Source organism: Bipolaris oryzae, assembly GCF_000523455.1.
Source record: "Bipolaris oryzae ATCC 44560 unplaced genomic scaffold scaffold_16, whole genome shotgun sequence".
In the NCBI taxonomy this organism is placed as follows: Eukaryota; Fungi; Ascomycota; class Dothideomycetes; order Pleosporales; family Pleosporaceae; genus Bipolaris; species Bipolaris oryzae.
In genome coordinates, this window is record NW_006911292.1 from 180,561 (window position 1) to 198,677 (window position 18,117).

An 18,117-nucleotide genomic window follows, 5' to 3' on the forward strand; every position below is an offset into this window, starting at 1 on the left:
TGCACCGATGGTTGCGAGCAGCGGGCAGTTGTCGCTGGCACCTTCCGCTGCTGATCCACCACCTTGTCTTGCCCCCCAACCCAACGCCACCTCACGTGTGACGGCCAATCGCCAGACCCACTTAATATTCATCTTGACGCCGCCACCCCCCTCTGTCTCCTCGCCGTCCTTTTTTGCATGACAACCAAATTTCATTCTCACCGACACTCAACGCTTCTCCACCAAGGTTTGTGCTGCTTTCGGTTGCTTTACATTTGCCTCTAACCCTACTACCCGTCTGTGCACACCGCTCCTACATACTTATGTGCATCCTCGTACATACACATTACAGTAATACATCATATATTGCCAAACTCCGTCATGAATGCCCCCATAAACCATAATCTCATCATGCTGAATGCCAGATACCATGCCATACGTACATCCTCGTCAACGTCCATAAACCCATAACGCCCTTATCGCTAATTTGCAAGACCAACGGGAAGCTGTGACCCCAACCAAATAATAAGAAAAAAAAGCGGGAAAAATCCCCTTCCGAAAAAAAGCCATCAAAAGAAATCATGAACAGAAGAAAAGCTGCTCATCCTTGGACATCCGTCTCCTTACTCGCCGGCCGCACCCGCAAGGCCATGGTGGGTTGCCGCAGCAGACTTCTCGCGACCCAGGTAGTCCACTACAGGGAACCGAGCACGTCGCTCCAGCTCATCCAGCGGAATGTGCGACCGGATGAAACGGTCCCGGTCGTTGTATGGGGGCTGGTAGTCCCACGACTCCTTGCGCCCAATCTTCAGCGCACCGCAAGCAAGCTGACGCATGCGCTGGCTGAGCAGAACATCGTTGTGGATCTTGGTAAAGTCCCACTTCTCACGGGCTTCGGCCTCGAACTTAGCGAGTACCTTCCGGTTGTGAGGCTCCGTGGACCTGGCAAGATCGTGAAGCTCTTGCGGATCTTCGACAAGATTGTAGAGCTGTGGCCCGTCTGCGAGAGAAAAGGTAAACTTCCACTCATGGCGGCGGATCATGTACGTGGGAGTGATAGTCCCTTCGCCCATGTACTCGCCAAACACCTCGTCTTTACCTGGCTTATCAGATACTAGATACTCGTATAGACTGGTGCCGTCGAGGGGCAGGCGTTCATCAACCTTTGCTCCAGCCATGTCGACAAATGTCGGCAGCAGATCCATTGTAGATACTGACTCCCTGACTTGCTTGGGTGCAATGTTGGGGCCGTTGATAATCATAGGCACTCTGGAACTGTTCTCGTACCAGCTCATCTTGTACCACAGACTCCTCTCACCAAGCATGTCGCCATGGTCTCCAGAAAAGACAACGATTGTATCCTTGTTTAGCTTGCAGTTCTTCAGAAGCTTGACGAGTTTACCAACCTGGTCATCGACGAAACTGCAGGCGGCAAAATATGCACGCCGGGCGCGGATCTTGGCTTCGTCTGGTACTGGGTTGTCCCACAAGTCAATGGTTTTGAGGAGTCGCTGCGAGTGCGTGTCTTGGTCGGCTTGATCAATCTCGACCTTGGGCAAAGGAATATCTACACCCTCGTACCTATCCCAGTATTCCTGGATCATGGTGTAGGGGTCGTGTGGATGGGTCAGAGAGATGGTCAAAGCAAATGGCCGGCGAGTCTCGGGATCTGATCGAACATAGTCGTAGAGGTATTGCTGGGCCTGAGTGACTATGTTAGCAAGGATATTTGGCGTTGTTGCATCCTGCATTGCGTTGCCAAGCTAGAATAATCTTACCTTGTGCATGACATCCTCGTCGTAGTCGAGCTGGTTGGAGCGCACACATGGGCCGGCCTGCATGACCGACGACATGTTGTGGTACCACTCTTGGCGCTCTTCTGGCTTGTCCCAGTTGACAGACCATCCCAGGTCTCCAGGGTAAATGTCGGAAGTAAGTCGGTGTTCAAATCCATGGAGCTGGTCAGGACCAATGAAGTGCATCTTCCCAGCCAGGGCAGTCTCGTAGCCCTCTCGGCGGAGATAGTGAGCATAGGTGGGGACCTCTGGGCCTAGAATGGAAGCATTGTCGTATCCGCCAATCTTTGAGGGGAGCTGACCGCTGCACATGGTAAACCTGGATGGTGCACACAGAGGTGAGTTGCAATAAGCACTTGCAAAGTTTACACCGGTCCGAGCGAGTTCGTCGAGGTGTGGTGTCTTGATTACTGACTCTGGGTCATTGAACTTCAGCATTGGAGCAGCCATCTGATCAGCCATGATATACAGAATGTTTGGGCGCTTCCCGTCACCAAGGGTGCGACTCTGAGATGCATAGTTTTCGGACTGTTGACGAAGAGTTTGAGCTGAGATGAAGTCGTGGCTGCCTTGCTGGCCACCTGGTACCCCATTGCCCGTTAGGAAGCCATTGGCGCCGTTTTCAAGATGGGTACCATTGCCATTGCTGGTATGACTAGAGGCGAAGGAAAAGTCGCCGCCAACGGGGGCGTGGGCCTCTTTGAGTGTTTGCTTGGCAGGATGAACAGAGGCAGGTGGGGGTGCCTCTTGATCTAGCAAGAGACTGGGGGCCATGTTGTTGTATCAATTGTATATATAGAAGTATTGGCCTCTTTCCCCGAGTTGTATAAGCTAGCGAGCAAAGGGATTTGTATAATAGAAGTGAGGTCAAGTTTGGGTGAGAGGGAGAAGTGAGGGTGCTTTATACAAGGTGAGAGCGACGCTCCGCCCCTAGACTAAGCATTAGGAGCACGGATTGTGTGGGGAAGGCGCAGCCCTGACGCACTTTACAAAGAAAAAAGCGGGTGGTGACTTGCTCTGGTCACGCAATCCGACGCCATCCACCCGGCCAAATCGGGCTAGCCGCCTTCCAGCCATGGCAACCTCACCGTTGGAGCCGTGAGCTATTGCGACCACACCGCTGTATCCTGGCGCCTACGACAACCAAACAGCCCTCCTTCTCTCTGCCACGCGGGGCAATGCTTTTCCAGCCAACACGATGCTTTTCTCTGCGTTGAGGATGCTGCTGTCTATGCCCAAAAGTCCAGGGAGCGCTTAGTCGTCAGGCCCGGTGAGTTGGGCGTCGCCTCTCCATATTACTGCATGTCCATGTCAGGACATACCGGCATCCCCGCTGTCAAATCACATCCAAGTGACATAGTGGTTGCATTTGTGCCCATTGCCCGCGACTATACTCTCTTGCTGCCACTGGCTCACATGAAGCAGCCTCGTGGACCGACGTCGAGGTTGACACGGTGAGCATGCAAGCACAAGGCTTCGTATGCAGGGTAGCATGATGCTAGCCCATCTCGTCCGGCACCACCTCAAGGCCAAGAGTAGTAAATCGAAGCCTGGATTGTGGGCACACATATGAGGATCCCAATGAAGATCTGGAAGCGAGTGAGGTAGGGTACTAGGTACTTAGGGCTGGGCACGCTAACCTTCAGTCTCAGTCTCCCATTCGTTCGTCACCAACTACCCCAGTTCCCCCCCTGGACGTCTGCTCTATACGATATTCCTGCAAGCCCATCCGTTCCAAACCTCTCTCCTCTATACTTCGGTCGAGCCTTCGGGACGTCGCACTGAGCTGGCTCCACACGAATGGCACGCGAGCACTGAGGGCTCCTGCAAGCACACGGTCATTCCCGCGCCAGCTAACGGCCGAAGCGCCACGCATACAATGCCAGTCTGCAGCTTTCAATTGCTATCATTGTCTCCTTCCACCCGCCTAGCCGGAACAAGCACCTTCTATTATGCTGGCAAATCAAGACTATTTGCTCACGCTTAGCCGCCGATAGCACCCTGCCGCACCAGCGACAGCCATATGCGGCTCTTTGACGACTAGCGATCGAAGAGACAGTCCCCACCAGTACCATATGGACACAAAATGTTTTGATTGTTGTACAGCGACCTGCAAGCTCTCACCGAACTTGAATTATGCTTTCCAGCTTGCACCAGCCGAGCCTTGGCGCCAATTCTTTCTACTCGCACTGCTACTCAGCACGTACTGCATTGGATATGATCAACCGTGGATCTTTTCTTTTGTTACAAAATATGCTTGGAAATGGATCTGCAGGGATAATTCAGACCGCATATGTCGTATCTAGAAGTGCTTGTCTTTCTCACCCTAAGTCGGATGCATCAACGCAACGTATGACCTCTCCCGGCTAATCGGTGTGGATTGATAAGTCCACCGAACTTTCCAATATCGGTCAGAAACATCAGGACATAACTGATGTTCAATTACACTAAAATCCAAAGCCTCCAAGTCTTATAATCCACAAATCGCAACATGCGCGCACTATTACACTCCAACATACAACAATGTCCAGTACATACACACATCAAGACTTGAGTTTGGATTGCAATTACAGTGACAGAATGACTGCCATAAGCTCTGGATATGTTTACTGTAAGCAGACACAAAATCATGCCTCCTTCAACAACACAACCAACCCCACATACGCTAGTCAACCTTGTTGGTAGACATTATCATCAAGAAGTCATACCTGCATCTGCATCATCTCCCGTCTCCGCATACGCTAGACAACTCAAATCCGCCCAATTTTCGCCTCTGAACATTGCTTGGCCAAGTCAAAACAACGTCAAGCCACGCTCACGAGGCCCTGCAACCCGGGCACCCACGCACGAATCGCCGTACGCTCCGAAGCGTACTGACCTGCGTGTGATCTGAGTGTCCTACATCCAAGCCAAGAAACTTGGATATCACCAGCAGCTCTTTTGATAACCATCCGTCGGGTCGTCGCGGTATGCACCGACGACCCGTCGATACTGCGATGACCCGGAAGCAGCCCTATCTTGCACTCCCCGGAACGCGGATAATCGCCACTTCGCCGTCTCGCTCCACCTACCTCGAAGCGAAGAACCTCGCCTTTCCGTCCTTGATGCATTCTGCTGCTGCTGCTGCCGGCCGATTGGCTGCCCCATCGCTTCTTGACTCACGCACAACACGATCATTCGGGCTGCGTTGCTCCGCATCTTTCAATGCCTCTTCCAACCCAAGCCCCGGCTTTCACCGGTATTGCTGATAAGCAGGGTAAGGAAAGCCCGTGTCAGCAGGACAATGCACTGGGATCTTGGAAATATTTGTTCATCGATGTGATCGGACATGCTCATGGCCTTGTTATTCGGCCTTTCTAACGAACAACACAGTATCTCACGTGGTACATATCAACATGCAATGATTCTTATCTGGCATGTATCTCCGATACACAAAACCATTCATGTGTCGTGGGCATCGTGGATTCCAGTCTGTTATCGAGTCTTTCCCTCACTGCCTCAGCCGGTATCTGGATCCACACTAGGCTCTAATCATCACGTACAAGAAACACTACTTGTCGTATACTATGCAAGCTATAGCCATGGGAATCTGCAGAAAATTGAGATCATTATAGGCACGCTATGTAATGCAAGACAAGTATCGTACTGGCTCTGCATGCCAGCGTGGCAACACATTGCATAACAATTCTCACACGATGAAATAATAAGACATGGGGATCCGCGATACGATTGAACCCAGGGACATCGTGCAACGATACCAATTGTTAGGTTTGCAGTCATCGAGTGTCTTGCCCATGCGTTTTACTTACCTCTAGAAACAACACTAGTACCAGACCTTTCTTTAACGATGGCAATGAAAAAAAAGGAAAACAACGGACTTTATAGTATATGACTCTCCCCACCTATCAATACCGCTGCGTTGCTTTACCTCTTGCTCCACTTCATTGAATAAACTCAACAGGCTACAAGTCAAAATGATATGCTTACACGCTTTGTCTCCGTCGAGACTCTGCATCTACACATTGAGAGGTACATGTAATACTGCCTTGAAAATTAGTTTGATGAGTCTCACAACCGACGAAAGATAGACGAATAAACATTCGACCCTAGCGATGATGTTGAGAAAGGGTCAATTTTTAGAGCAAACATGCCAAATCACACATTGGGGAACGCACACTGGCACAATCTTGTTATTCAAGCATGAAACATGTTCATACATTTCCCTTCAGTTCATCCTTTCTAACACTGGCAAACTCTACTTATACCTCCTCCCTTCCCCCCATCCAAGATCTCAGTCATTTTCCCATTCTCCCTTCAAACTCTCAAAGCGCCGAGGCCACCAACTCAAACGTTTTTTCCCCATCCCCGCCACTGAAACAACCGCCAAAAAAGCAGGAGTAGCAGAAGATGGAAAAAAGTGAGTCGAGGCGCCTACCAAAGCCACTCGTGAGTAAGACGAGATATAAGAAAAAGAGTTTGGAGATATCAAAGAGAGAAAAACGGCGGAAGGAGAAAGAAAAGTAAGCTGAGCGAGCCAACAATAAGAGAAAGATCTCCACGAGGAAGGATAAAAAAGAGAAGAACAAATCCTGACTCAACAAGAAATGGAGTAAAGGATACAAAGAAAGAAACGCCAATACTCCCATCCCATACCCATTTGAAATGCAAAAACCCCCAAGTCCGAGTTAATCCGGAAATTCCATGTGTAAAACCGCACATCCAAAATAACGCCTCAATGAATCCCTATTCCTATTCAAACAATATCCCGATCCCCGCTTCAGAGGAAGGAAGGGAATAAGGAAAGAAAAAGAAAAGAAGTAAAGGCAAGTTTTGGTCGATACAATCAATCAACCAAACCTAGGTGAATGCCATAGCCGAGAAACTAGCATCACCCTCGGGACCAGAGTCATCTCCAAACCCTTCCCAAGGAAGCTCGTGCGTCTCATCGTCGTCGTCGTCTTCCTCGTCGTGAGCGCCACCGTTCTTGGCTGAGCGACCTCGACCAATCTCGACGCTCTCGTCTTCGTCGACAAAGCTGCGGATAGTAACCTTCTTGGCCTTCTTCTCGCTTTGACCAGTCTTCTCTTCCTCGACGGGGATTTGGCCAGTGAGCTCCTCGACATCTTGTTCAGTCAGATCATCGGCCCGTTGGCCCTCGAGCACATCGTGGAGGCGGTAGATTTGCTTGTCGAGATGGTCGATTCGGCGGAGAAGATCCTGGATTGCTTCGTTGATTGCAATACGCTTGCGCTGTCCGAGACTGGGGTCGTGTTGCTCAAGCAAGGCGCGTTGGACGGCCAACTCAGCATGCAAGTGAATACGCTCGTCGTTCATTCCCTTTACTACAAGCGCAAGGGCTTCCTTTGGCGATTGTACGGGACGGAGAGTAGCGTCCACATCATCCGCAGTGCGTACAGATGCTGGAACAAGCTTAGGTACGTGGAGAGCATCGGTGGCGGTGGTGTATCCTTCGCGACGGCAGTAGGTGCAGTTGGCGTTGTCGTGCTCCTTGAGAAGTGTTCGTTGCATGCTGGTAGTGGTCGTAGCCTGCTTTGATGTACTGAGCTTAATGTCTGGAACAATGAAAGCCGATGTCATCTCAGTGGGAGCACTGCGACGCCTTCGGCTCGTGTTGCTAACCATTGAAGCGTCGAAAGCAGATTGCTTCGTCTGTGTAGCATCGCCTTCCGCGTCAAAGTTGGAAAAGTTACCAGTGTCTTCCTCAAACTGCGTATTGTTGGTGCGTTGTGTGGTATCCTTGAGCGAAGACTTGCGGACGAGAGAAGGGCGACGTTCGCTCTTAGCTGAGGCCACTGATCGGACAGTGTCTTCACGAGTCTGACGCTGAGAGCGGACAGTGTCATCGCGAGTCACCTCATCTACCAGAGCAGATTCACGCTTTGCAATTCGGTCTTCCTCTAGGCGACGTCGAAGCTGAGCAATTTGATCCTTATCAATGTAGCTCAACTCGGTGAGATCCAAATCTGCAGGAGGCTGGATAGTTGAGGTCTGCCTGGCAGAGTGGCTGTTGCGTGAGATACGAAGGGCTGAACGAGGCGCAAGAGACAAGTCGGTAGTTGACTCAACCTCGCTTTCTACACGTGCATGCTTGTCGGTAATAATTGGTGCAGAGAAACTTCGAGTGGAGAACCTTGAATGAGCAGTGAACGACTTTCGTGGGCTTTCTTGCTGGGATTCGTTTGCAAGCCTGCTGTTGCGAACTTCCTGCTGGACACGGTTCTTAATGCGTGTGCGCGTATCTTCTCGGCGGTAGCTGGGTCTCCGTTGCAATTGCTCTTGAGGCCCATCGTTTGGCTCTTGAGTCCTCCGAATAGCCCTTTCACGCGACTGGATCTTTCGCTGCAGCTCTGCCTCTCTCCTTGCCCATTGCTCGTATTCCTCGTCTTGTTGTGCCTGGAGCTCCTGAAGTTCGATACGGAGATTCTCGTTGTCTAGGCGCATAGCCTCAGTTGTCTGCTCCTGAGTAGTGTCTTGGAACTGTCGGATGGTCTCATCACGTCGATCAACCTTGCTACGCAGAGAAGACTCCAAGCGAGCCCAGCGTTGAGCATCCTCTTCCCGCCTAGCCTTGATCTCTGCGAGCTGAGACCTGAGAGAATCGTGTTCTGACTTCAGACGAGCAAACTCAGCCTGCTCCTGGCGTACTCGTCGCAATTCTGTATCTCTGCGGCTAAGTTGCTGAGTATTCTCGTCCTGCTGTGCGCGTACACGAGCCAATTCCGCATGTAGGTTGGCGTTTTCCTTTTCAGTTGCATTTGCGGCCTGGTCGAACTGTCGTCGGAGCTGAGTGGTTTCTTCTCGGTGCTGGGATTGGTCGTGATCGAGCTGATCACGTAGGGCCTCGTTCTCTGAACGGAGTGTCTCAACCTCCTGGCGAAGCTCCTCATTCTCACTGCTCAGGGCGCTCTTTTCGTTCTTGAGCTCTTCACATGTCTGGAAAGCAACACCGAGCTGGTTTGCCATGCTCTCCTTCTCAGTGTTCAAACGCTTCTTCTCGATTTCCAGAACAGCAACTTTTCGGTCGGCACGATCGATCCTGGTTCGGAGTGTTTGTACGGTAGCGTCAAGTCCTAAAAATTGTCAGTATTGATGTTAATTTCCAAACTTTGCGTTACTTACGCGTCTTCTCAATCTTCCAGCTATTCTTTCCAGCGTCTGAATCCTGCGCACTGTCGCTTCGACGTAGCTTCTCCTGGGCCTGTGCCGTGGCTCGCAGCTCGATCAACTCGAGATCCTGCTCTTCAATCTTCTTCTCTTGCTCCGCCCGTTCGTGCTCCATCTCTGCAAGCTTCTCTTGCAACTGTTGAAGCGCGGAAAAGATGGCCTTTTCCTCGTCGGGAATTGGGACACCCTCGACGGGAAAGTATGATGGTCGGCGACCACCGTTTGGAGGGGCAGAAAAGCGTGATCGTGAAGTCGTTGTCTTTGAGAAGACTGGAGTACCATCGTCAAAGACACCAGAGACCAGCTCCGTGAGGTTAGGAAGATCTGGAAGGATAAACGACTGGCCAGTCGCGTTTTGTGTGGTATTTTGCCTCGAGCGAGGGGTTCCTTTGCTTTGCAGGGTATCGGCGTTGCCATCAATCTGAAGTGATGCCTGGCGGCTTCGGTTACCCCAACGTGAATTCTTGGTGGAGTCAATGGTGACTGTCGGGGGTCGCTGGTCCATAAACGACGACTCATCTTCAGACAGTTTGGCGTGCAGCTGTGAAAGAGAGTTGCGCTTGCGGTCCTCTTTAGCCAGGGCTGGCGAGTTGCGCTTGCTCGAAGGACGAGGTGAAATTGTGTCGAGGTCATTGCGGGAGGCGCGTCGGATTGCCGCGTCGCGTCGAAGGCTGCTCGTGTCTGCCATGTGTGATTTACGCGACCTGTTGGTGAGGGGTGTCATGTCATAGAGGCTGTTGAACGGGGAGCTAATCTTGCTAGGAGTGCCGCGGTTGCTGCGGTTACCACCACGTGCTTGCTCCACAGCCATGCTTTCCTCGTCGGAAATGGAGTGGTCGAAGTCGAGGAACTCCTTGTTTACCATGGATGTGTCAGGCTGGATCTGCTCGGAGCGGAAGGGCGCCCAGGCACTCTGCTTCTTCGCGGTGGAGCGAATGCGGGGGAATTTGGGAAGCGTATTTGTGTCGTCTACAATGTTGTGCTGTGTCGAGTGGACAATGTCCGGGTTGTCCCAAAATTGGGATGTGTCAGTGCCGCCGAATCCCGATCGTTGGGTGGGATTCGAGTCTGTTGGCAATGGTGATGGTGACTCGATGTTTCTTGGGCTGTGACTTAGGCTGCGAGAAAGTTCGCGGATTGCGCGTGCTTTCCCGTCGCTGGTGGGAGGAGAAGACTGCATGTCCAATGTGTGAAGCTGCGATGGCAGCGTTGGTGTCGCGGATGATCAAGGCGCGTCGTAAAACACGTATATAGGGACAAGAAGAGATGCTTCGTAAAGACTAGTGAAGCTACACGCTACCGTGTCCAAAAAGGCCGGCCCAAGGGAATAAGATGGCTTGGGGAGCGCGTGTTGGTGTTGGAAGGTGCAATGCAGTGTCGCAGATGAATGAAGCGGGAGGGCGTGTTTACCAAAACAACGCTAACGTATCCGAGCCCCACCCACGCCCAGTCGGCCTTGATTGGCTCTCCAGCCCCTCTCCCAAAGAAGGCGTGCAACATCGTCATCAGCGTCGCGCTGGCACGTGACAGTGCTGCGAGAAGATGGAGCATGGAGAGTGAAGTCGCTTGATTGCTTTGTTCTCGTGGGTATGGTACAGTAATGCATGGTCATATTGGAATCAATCCTACCGCTTATGTCTTGCACACGTCCTCACTGCCACTGCTTATCCTCAGAGGGCGTCCCAGACCATCCCTCTCTTTTCACAAAGTTTATCCCACCTCAATGTCGTCCCCAACACAATCACGTGCACCATCAAAAGCACCAGTGACGCGCCCAATCCGCCCAGACTAAACTCTCTGCCCATGAGCCGTCCAACCCAGCTCACGTGCAGGAAATCAATCGATGCTAGACAGAGCAGCGGGTACAGAACGCGAGCGTCGGCCGCAAACGGTTGACAGGGTGAAAGAAGACTAAACGCTTTTGCACAAAACAAAGCCACTTTTGTGAGTCCAAGCGCCACAGGGTGCCCGGATGCTCCATACAATCTTGACACAATGTCGGTCGGTGGTGGAGGAGGCAACATGAGCCGCTGCGGCGACGGAGTTCTTTCGGCTGATGAGGATGGAGGCCGAAGGTCTACCTTCCTTCTGAGAATGACAGCTCCATCCCCAGACGGTTCTCTCCGCATCGCCGGTGTATCTGGGGGGCTGGGTGTCCGGTCCATGACCGTGGCGCTGAGGTTCGATCGCCCAGGACGGGCATAGTTGACCGAAGTGCGTTTTTTGCTCGCTTGCGTCGGAGCCGGACTGGGTGTATCTGCACGGGAGATGCGAGGGCTGAACTCGTCAACTGCGGGTGAGTTGGCATATGTAGCATACTCATCGAACACCAGCGGCGACTTGAGTACTTGCAGAATTTCTTCGGCGCCAGGACGATTTTCGGGGTCGAGGGCAAGAAGCCGTTTGAGTGATCTGTACAGCTTCTCGGGCAAGTCGGAGCGCACGCGCTGCTCGTCGTCTATGCCGGTCCACGTCGAAATCTCGGCTCTCAGCTCATCAAGATCTTCGCTGTCCTCATCAATGCCATCGGCGTTCCGATACGGCAGTCTTCCAAAGCACATGAAATAAACAATCATGCCAAGGGAGAAAATATCCGATTTGGTGGTAAAGTTGCCGAATGCACCCCCTGGTTGCTCCTGACGGAGAACTTCAGGCGCACAGTATGAAATGGTTCCAGTAGCACCCGTCGAGTTTCTCGTCGTATTCATCGACTGTACTTCGCCAAAATCGCTGACCAGGACTCGTACTTTACGCCCCGTCTGGTGGAGTAGGCAGTTACTTGGTTTCAGGTCTCGATGAATATAGCCATTTGCATGAAGGTGGCTTAGGCCAGCCGTGATGTCCTTGAAAAAGGAAATAATTTCTTCAAAAGGCATCTTACGCGGCCCATGCAGGTTCTCTGGTTCTTCCAGTTGACCTTTTGACCTCCTCCGGAGCCTTTCCTTCATCTGTTCCTTTGTAACTGATTGCTTTGCCGAATCGAGAATGTAACTGTGGAGGTCTCCGCCGTTACAGTACTGCTGGAGGATGAAGGCGCATGGCACGCTCGGTCCAAAGCTCGAAATCTGATAGTCTTCGAGCCACACATGACGGTATGATACCAGGTTTTGGTGCGATAGGGTTTGCAGGAGCTGGACTTCGACTAACACCTTTTCTAGCCACTCATGGTCGTCACCCACTGGCACGCGCTTGCACGCAAACTTGCCAAGTTTGACCCCATCGAGCTGGTGCTGCACCAGCAGGACGACGCCTTTCCCTCCCCGACCCAACTCGCGCTCCTCTATAAAGAAATCCTTGAAATAGTTTGGACTGAAAGCCCGCGCTGATATGCCCTGGCTTCTTTGCGGCTGAGCCGGCGTGTTTGCAACAAACTCGGACCTTTGAGGTGCACCGAAGCCAGTCATGCGCCCAGGCGCAGGTGCTAGTTGTTTATGCGGTGACGGGGGTCGCGACGTCTCAGCAGATGTGGGCTGACTGCGGCGGAGCATCTGGAAGTATGCCGGGTTGACGAAGCCATTGTCTGTGGAAGCGCCCGGCGCATTGTGTTCATGCTCGTCGCTATCGTCGCTGCCATGTGGCGAGGGTGGGCGGTAGGCTCGGTGACAAAAGGGACATGACGTCGAGTCAATGTTGGTTGCGTGCGAAGCATCACGGAGGGAGAGCTGCCTCGAGTTTTGGTCGTATACGACGACGGCAGAACCGTGGCGCCTGAAGACAGTGTCAGTGCCGGCTTGTTGGTTGTGGTGGTATACGGTGCGTGGATTGATATCGAGGGATGATATGACCTACAGGACAATTTCCCGGGACTCGGCCGGACCATAGGGTATGAGGGACATGATTTGCTTGTCCAGACAGCGCAGCCGGACGCGCAGTGGTGTACCAGTAGGCAAGCAGTGAAGGCACGTTTGACTGTCGCTACGTCAACAAAATGCCGACGTAATCGCCTTGAGCGGAAAAACGCTGATATGTGTCGTCGCACCACTTTATTGCGACTATGCGGGGAAGCTACTACTGCTATCTATACGACAGCGATCGAAGCTCCAGAGCGTCAGTCAAGGCAGTACCAGTGCGGGATGCGAACTACTTCGCGAGCGGCTTCTAGACTGAACATGACCGGTTGATACCAATAGCGCTGATTGTTGTCATGACATGGTGTGTTGTTGTTTGGACAGCTTCCGTGTTTTGGTGGGGGTCAAAAGTGTGGAACGGGTGGGCAAGGGACCTCCCAGCCAGACACCCAGAGCCTCGAGGGTTATCTCAGCCTAGGGTCCGCTGTCTTCACACCGCTTACCGACATGACCATCCTGGCGCTGGGCAGCAATTGCTGCTTGTTTTTGTTATTCTGCAATATTCTGTGGTTCATTGGTACAGCTAACTGAGCGACCATCTGTTATCCCTCGGTCGACTTTCTACCTAGCGCTCCAGACGTATTAACCTGCTTACAGGTGGCTCTTGAGCAACATGCCGCCCTCCCACACCTCGCCCTTCTCCAGCTTCTGCCAGCCATCCACCGCGCCAACCTCGACACACACCATGTTCTTGTAACCGTCATCGGGCGAGAAGTCGCCCATGGCCTTTGCCTTTTCAATCCACGGGTTCCATGTGACCGTGTCCTTGACGTTGTCGCGAATGACGTCGAAGCGGGGCTTGCCGTCTTCGACAATCGACGTCGTGTCCTGCTTGATGTCCTTGTAGACACGGTCAACCTCGCCCGTAATCTTGAGCTGGTTATCGCTCTGCGTGTGTATCGACGCGTCGAGAACCTTGTCAATGTACTCTGTGCCGGAAAGGCCAGTGATCACAACCTTGGAAATGTCCTGGATCTTAAAGTACGTGTGCAGCAGGAATTGGAACTCGAAGCTCTCCTCGCCCTCGTTGCGGACCGTGAGCACTGCTTGTAGGCTGTCCTTGCTCAGTGTGACGCTGTATACAAGGCCAAAGTCGAGGGGCCATGCCTTGCGCGACTCTTCGCTGAGTGCCTGGCGATCGAGGCCAAAGTCGAGCTTGACCGAGTTGGAGTCGAGAGCATCTTCGGCTGTGGACTTGCCCATGAACTCCCATCGTGATCCTCGAGCGAAGCCGTGTTGGGGAAGCGTGGACGTGGGGTGGCCTTCCTTGGGTGGTGGGCCAAAGACCTGACGACAGCCGTTAGCTACTCTTGCTCGTTACCAAACTCAGCTATATATATATATGCATACCGGAAACACGACAGGGATTCCACCCCTAACTGGCTTCTTGCCCGTCAAGTCGGCGGCTTCGCTCAGCCACAGATTCTCAGTCCGGCCGCCATTGCTCTTCCAGCTGGTGACTGTGGCTCCATAGAGCAGTACCTCGACACTCTCTCCAGATGGTAGTCTTGCAACCACCTTTTGGCTGCCGGCTTCTCCCACAATGTCGACCTGGGGACTAGGACCTGTAGCAGCGGGCGCATTTAGCGCAGAAGGGCGGTTCGCACGCTCAACCATGGCGACGTCGGGACGGTGTTGTTGTTGTTGGTGTTGACGTAGCTCGAGGGGTTGCTAGTAGGAGGGCTAACTATGACGATGATGCTCAACACAGCTTATTTGTCGCGGAAGAGTGGATGGATTTCTGCTGGATGGGAATAGAAGATTAGATGGGAGCAAGGCCAAATAAATAAACCCGGGCAATAGCAACTTACGTAGACTAGACAGCAGCGGTTCCGTCTTCGTAGAAAGAGAGTTGGCCTGCGGTGAGAGTGAGGGGCAAAGAGCGGTGCCCCACCATGCCCTCGCTGCCAGCAACACCAAGCTTCGACTGAAACGCAGCCCATGTTTCAGCCCAACTCGCCTGCACTCGCTTGCCTTGCTTCCCCAGAGTCGTCCGCCAACCTCACTGGCCGGCCGGCTGGTCCAGCAATCGTGACCAGTCTTGCCTGCATATCTGGTGAACCGGTGCCTGCGGGGCGGGCCTGCAGAGGGCCCGTCTAGTAAAGGCCCGCCGAGGTACCCATCTCACCGACCCTAGCTCTGGTGATCAGTGGATAGGATACCGACTACACTACTGCTTGCTTGCATGAGCTGGTCGAGTTGACTTGTACATACAATTTCTCCAGCTCTGGCCAAAGAACAGTAATACCGAAAATGGCCTCATCCTCTGCCGATAGGCTGCCCCGGGCTCTAGGCATCAGACTCTACTGGCGCATCACGAGTTACAAACATATTTTCTCTCCACCCCTTGGCTTATGCTATGCTCAGGTAATCGCGATCTCATCCCTCTATCTCTGATCTGGACATGGGTGTGTTCTTACCGCACAGATAGTATTTTTATGGGGACATGAAATTCCCCCATGAACTAGACAAAACCAACAAGCATCGCGGCAGTCAAGAGTGGCGTGGTTAAGTCGGAATCACCGGAACGATAGAGCTGAGATTGTTCAGTGTGCTTGCTCATGTATTTGTAAGCCAGGCTTTCTCTAATATCTATTCATCAAGACGACTACAGCATCATTCTAACTACAACACCACACCGTGTCAAGCTTGACCATGACAAGCTTGACCAAGAGAACATTCCCAATGAACAATAGAAAAGAGGTGAAAATCACCAAGTTTCGATACGAAACTTGAAAAACACTCTGTCAACTTTTAGCATATGCCATCGTCGTGTCAGTTGTCGTGCGACCATGGCAACCATTTGCTTAACAGCATACAGGGCAGTGTGAAGCTGTGAGTCTGCTAATCTGATCTACTACAATATCGATACTCTAGGGGGAACAACCATCGATTTTATATCAATAGCGTTGCAAGAGGCGCACTCATATTCGTCTCAATAACAAAGTGACCCTAAATCAAACAAAGGCCAAGCAGCTCCCAGAAATCGAGACTGACCTACTATGCCTTCTACTTTCGATTTTCGGAAATCTACCATTCTCTCACCACTTCACTACTACCACACCTATCTCAATGCCAACCCCACACTTCCTGATGATGATAACAATAATATCAAACCACCCCCTTCCGCATATACCTACGTGACACATAGCACAAGGCCCCCCCTAGCACCCCAACAACACATGCATCCAACGATCTTCACGGAAACGCACACCACTGACTCATCACCACAGCAACTAAGATCGCCAGCAAGGGAAAGCCGCAGCGATCCAGCAAATCAGTGCTAGCGGGGTTGCAGAATACATGTGATAGTACTCCATACGATATGTCACCGAAACAAGAGAGAAGAACAAGCACCCATGTATTCCCCATTACTACCTCCATTTACCTTTCTAAACACCATACGATCACTCACCTAAACTCTTCAATTGCCATTTTCCAATCCGCAAAAGGGAAATTCCCCATCCCTTGTCATATTTCCCGTCAAAATCCCCATCTGGTAATCCCCCTTTCTTTGGACACTAAAGTGTTTCTCGGTATCATTCTCCGGACCAATAGCAAGTCCCGAACTTTGTACTTGTACATTGTCCGACACAATTACTGGAGTTTTCGTAGTACATAATTGGTAGCAAAGTCATTATGCGGGAGAGGAGAAGTTAGGAGGGCTAAGTACATGGGAAGAGGGTACATCACATGGGGGAGAGGGGGGGCCGGGGGAGTTGCTACTCTTAGTAGTAGTGCTGGGGGATGAGGAAAGAGGAAGATCTGTTGCGGTGGTGTTACGTTAGGCAGTGCAAATTTGGAAGGAAAATGGGTAGAATGTCAGGATTGGATGTAATTGGTCAGGAATGATGTACATCACCTACGTAGTAAACTGATTGTAGTCTTGAACTCCCATCCTTTTTATCATCTGCAATGTTTCAAAGGAAACATTCTATCAACCCCTTATTGTTTCCAGATCTACAATACATGCAATGCCATCTCGGCACTCATGACTTGCAGATATCTTTGCTCGCCACGGGACTTGCGCTTTCCGCAGACCGTCTTGTCGTGCTTGAAGTCAACTGGACATTCTGATAAATCATTTACAAAGGGAGGAGGTGGAGATCAAAAATCTCTAACTCTTGTCGCCGACTTCGCCTTGGAACTATTCGTGATCACGGCAGTTCAATGCAGTCAGGTGGTACTACCGGCAAACCTCCACTTCCAGATTGAGCTAGCAAGGGGTGCTGGTATCATTGACGATCTTGACAGCCACGAACGACTTGAAGCCTTACCAATCAGTTTTAAGGGGTTTATGTTTGCTTTTCGAGCACGTGTTCACGATACGCCTCAGTGCGGAGTCGTCACGTTGGCATTTAGAGGATACCTATAGTCGAAAAAAAAATGATGTTGCATCCATGCCCCGCGGGGATCATCTTGTCCAGTAGATGACAGATGAGATCAGATCAGATGAGATCCGATACGATTCCACATGCTCCACCTACCAATATTCTATCTATGTAATCACCCTGACGATCGCTACAGCTGAACCCCCCGACCCCCTCCCAAATCAATAGTCTTGACTTGCGCAAACAACATGTCCTCATAGCAACATCACATTCTTGTCAAGCACCCGAGTCATCTCCATAGATACTCCGTCGCGGCTCGCGACTCAGCAAGCCCTGTCGGCGATCCTCCCAGACCCACCACTCCTCGGCCAGACCCTTCCAAATGGATCCTCTCCAGGAAAAAATGCAAATGTCAAATATCGGTCGTAAAGACGATCAGCAAGCTATCCGCACATGACATGCTGTCACCTCCGGAAGCGATCCGAGTTTCTCAGGGTGCCGCGGAGCGGCGCAGTGGAAGTGGCGCCGCTGTAGAGGAAGATGGGCGTCGTGGAAGAGGCGTCGGATTACGTACATACTGTATACTCGCTACGCAATGCGACCCACCTACCAGGACATCTGGTCACACGTAACGATGCGACAGCCGTTGGGTGTAGCACCATTACCTTACATAAGCACATAGGGTCTCGAGCCGCGGAAACGGGTCCGTCATGTCAGTGCTGTAGGGTTTCGTTGGGTACCATTCGCGATATGTAAGTGACGCGGGCCGAGGAGCTGTACAGCGTGCCAAGAGGTATCCAATGTGAGTGGATAGAAGGATTGCGGCTGAGGCATTTCCGGGTTTATGCAAAGAAAAGGGCTCCACAGTGGATTCGATGCGTTTGCTGAGTTAAGTTTCCATGGTGTTTCTAAATGTACTTTTGCATAGGCACGCATGTTTTTCCCTTTCATGTGAAGAAACCGCATGCATACTTCCCG

General features: G+C 51.8%; 6 protein-coding genes across 6 annotated transcripts; 1 reads left to right on the forward strand and 5 right to left on the reverse strand.

The window, feature by feature from the left end:
- Nucleotides 1–388: 388 nt before the first annotated feature.
- Nucleotides 389–562, reverse strand: COCMIDRAFT_85214 (uncharacterized protein; the record flags this gene model as incomplete). Its single annotated transcript, XM_007686159.1, has 1 exon — nt 389–562. One exon carries the CDS (start codon nt 560–562, stop codon nt 389–391), a length of 174 nt encoding a protein of 57 aa, XP_007684349.1.
- Nucleotides 563–602: 40 nt separating this feature from the next.
- COCMIDRAFT_85308 (uncharacterized protein) lies at nt 603–2,549 on the reverse strand (the record flags this gene model as incomplete). Its single annotated transcript, XM_007686160.1, has 2 exons — nt 603–1,682; nt 1,758–2,549. 2 exons carry the CDS (start codon nt 2,547–2,549, stop codon nt 603–605), a joined length of 1,872 nt encoding a protein of 623 aa, XP_007684350.1.
- Nucleotides 2,550–4,404: 1,855 nt separating this feature from the next.
- On the forward strand, nt 4,405–5,023 carry COCMIDRAFT_23167 (uncharacterized protein; the record flags this gene model as incomplete). The annotated part of the gene is made up of 2 exons (XM_007686102.1): nt 4,405–4,631; nt 4,711–5,023. 2 exons carry the CDS (start codon nt 4,405–4,407, stop codon nt 5,021–5,023), a joined length of 540 nt encoding a protein of 179 aa, XP_007684292.1.
- A 1,609-nt stretch (nt 5,024–6,632) lies between these two features.
- COCMIDRAFT_2045 (uncharacterized protein) lies at nt 6,633–10,140 on the reverse strand (the record flags this gene model as incomplete). The annotated part of the gene is made up of 2 exons (XM_007686087.1): nt 6,633–8,866; nt 8,916–10,140. 2 exons carry the CDS (start codon nt 10,138–10,140, stop codon nt 6,633–6,635), a joined length of 3,459 nt encoding a protein of 1,152 aa, XP_007684277.1.
- A 490-nt stretch (nt 10,141–10,630) lies between these two features.
- Nucleotides 10,631–12,796, reverse strand: COCMIDRAFT_2046 (uncharacterized protein; the record flags this gene model as incomplete). The annotated part of the gene is made up of 2 exons (XM_007686088.1): nt 10,631–12,668; nt 12,750–12,796. The coding sequence occupies 2 exons, from the start codon at nt 12,794–12,796 to the stop codon at nt 10,631–10,633; spliced, it is 2,085 nt and encodes a 694-aa protein (XP_007684278.1).
- Nucleotides 12,797–13,399: 603 nt separating this feature from the next.
- COCMIDRAFT_2047 (uncharacterized protein) lies at nt 13,400–14,425 on the reverse strand (the record flags this gene model as incomplete). Its single annotated transcript, XM_007686089.1, has 2 exons — nt 13,400–14,095; nt 14,159–14,425. 2 exons carry the CDS (start codon nt 14,423–14,425, stop codon nt 13,400–13,402), a joined length of 963 nt encoding a protein of 320 aa, XP_007684279.1.
- Nucleotides 14,426–18,117: the final 3,692 nt, after the last annotated feature.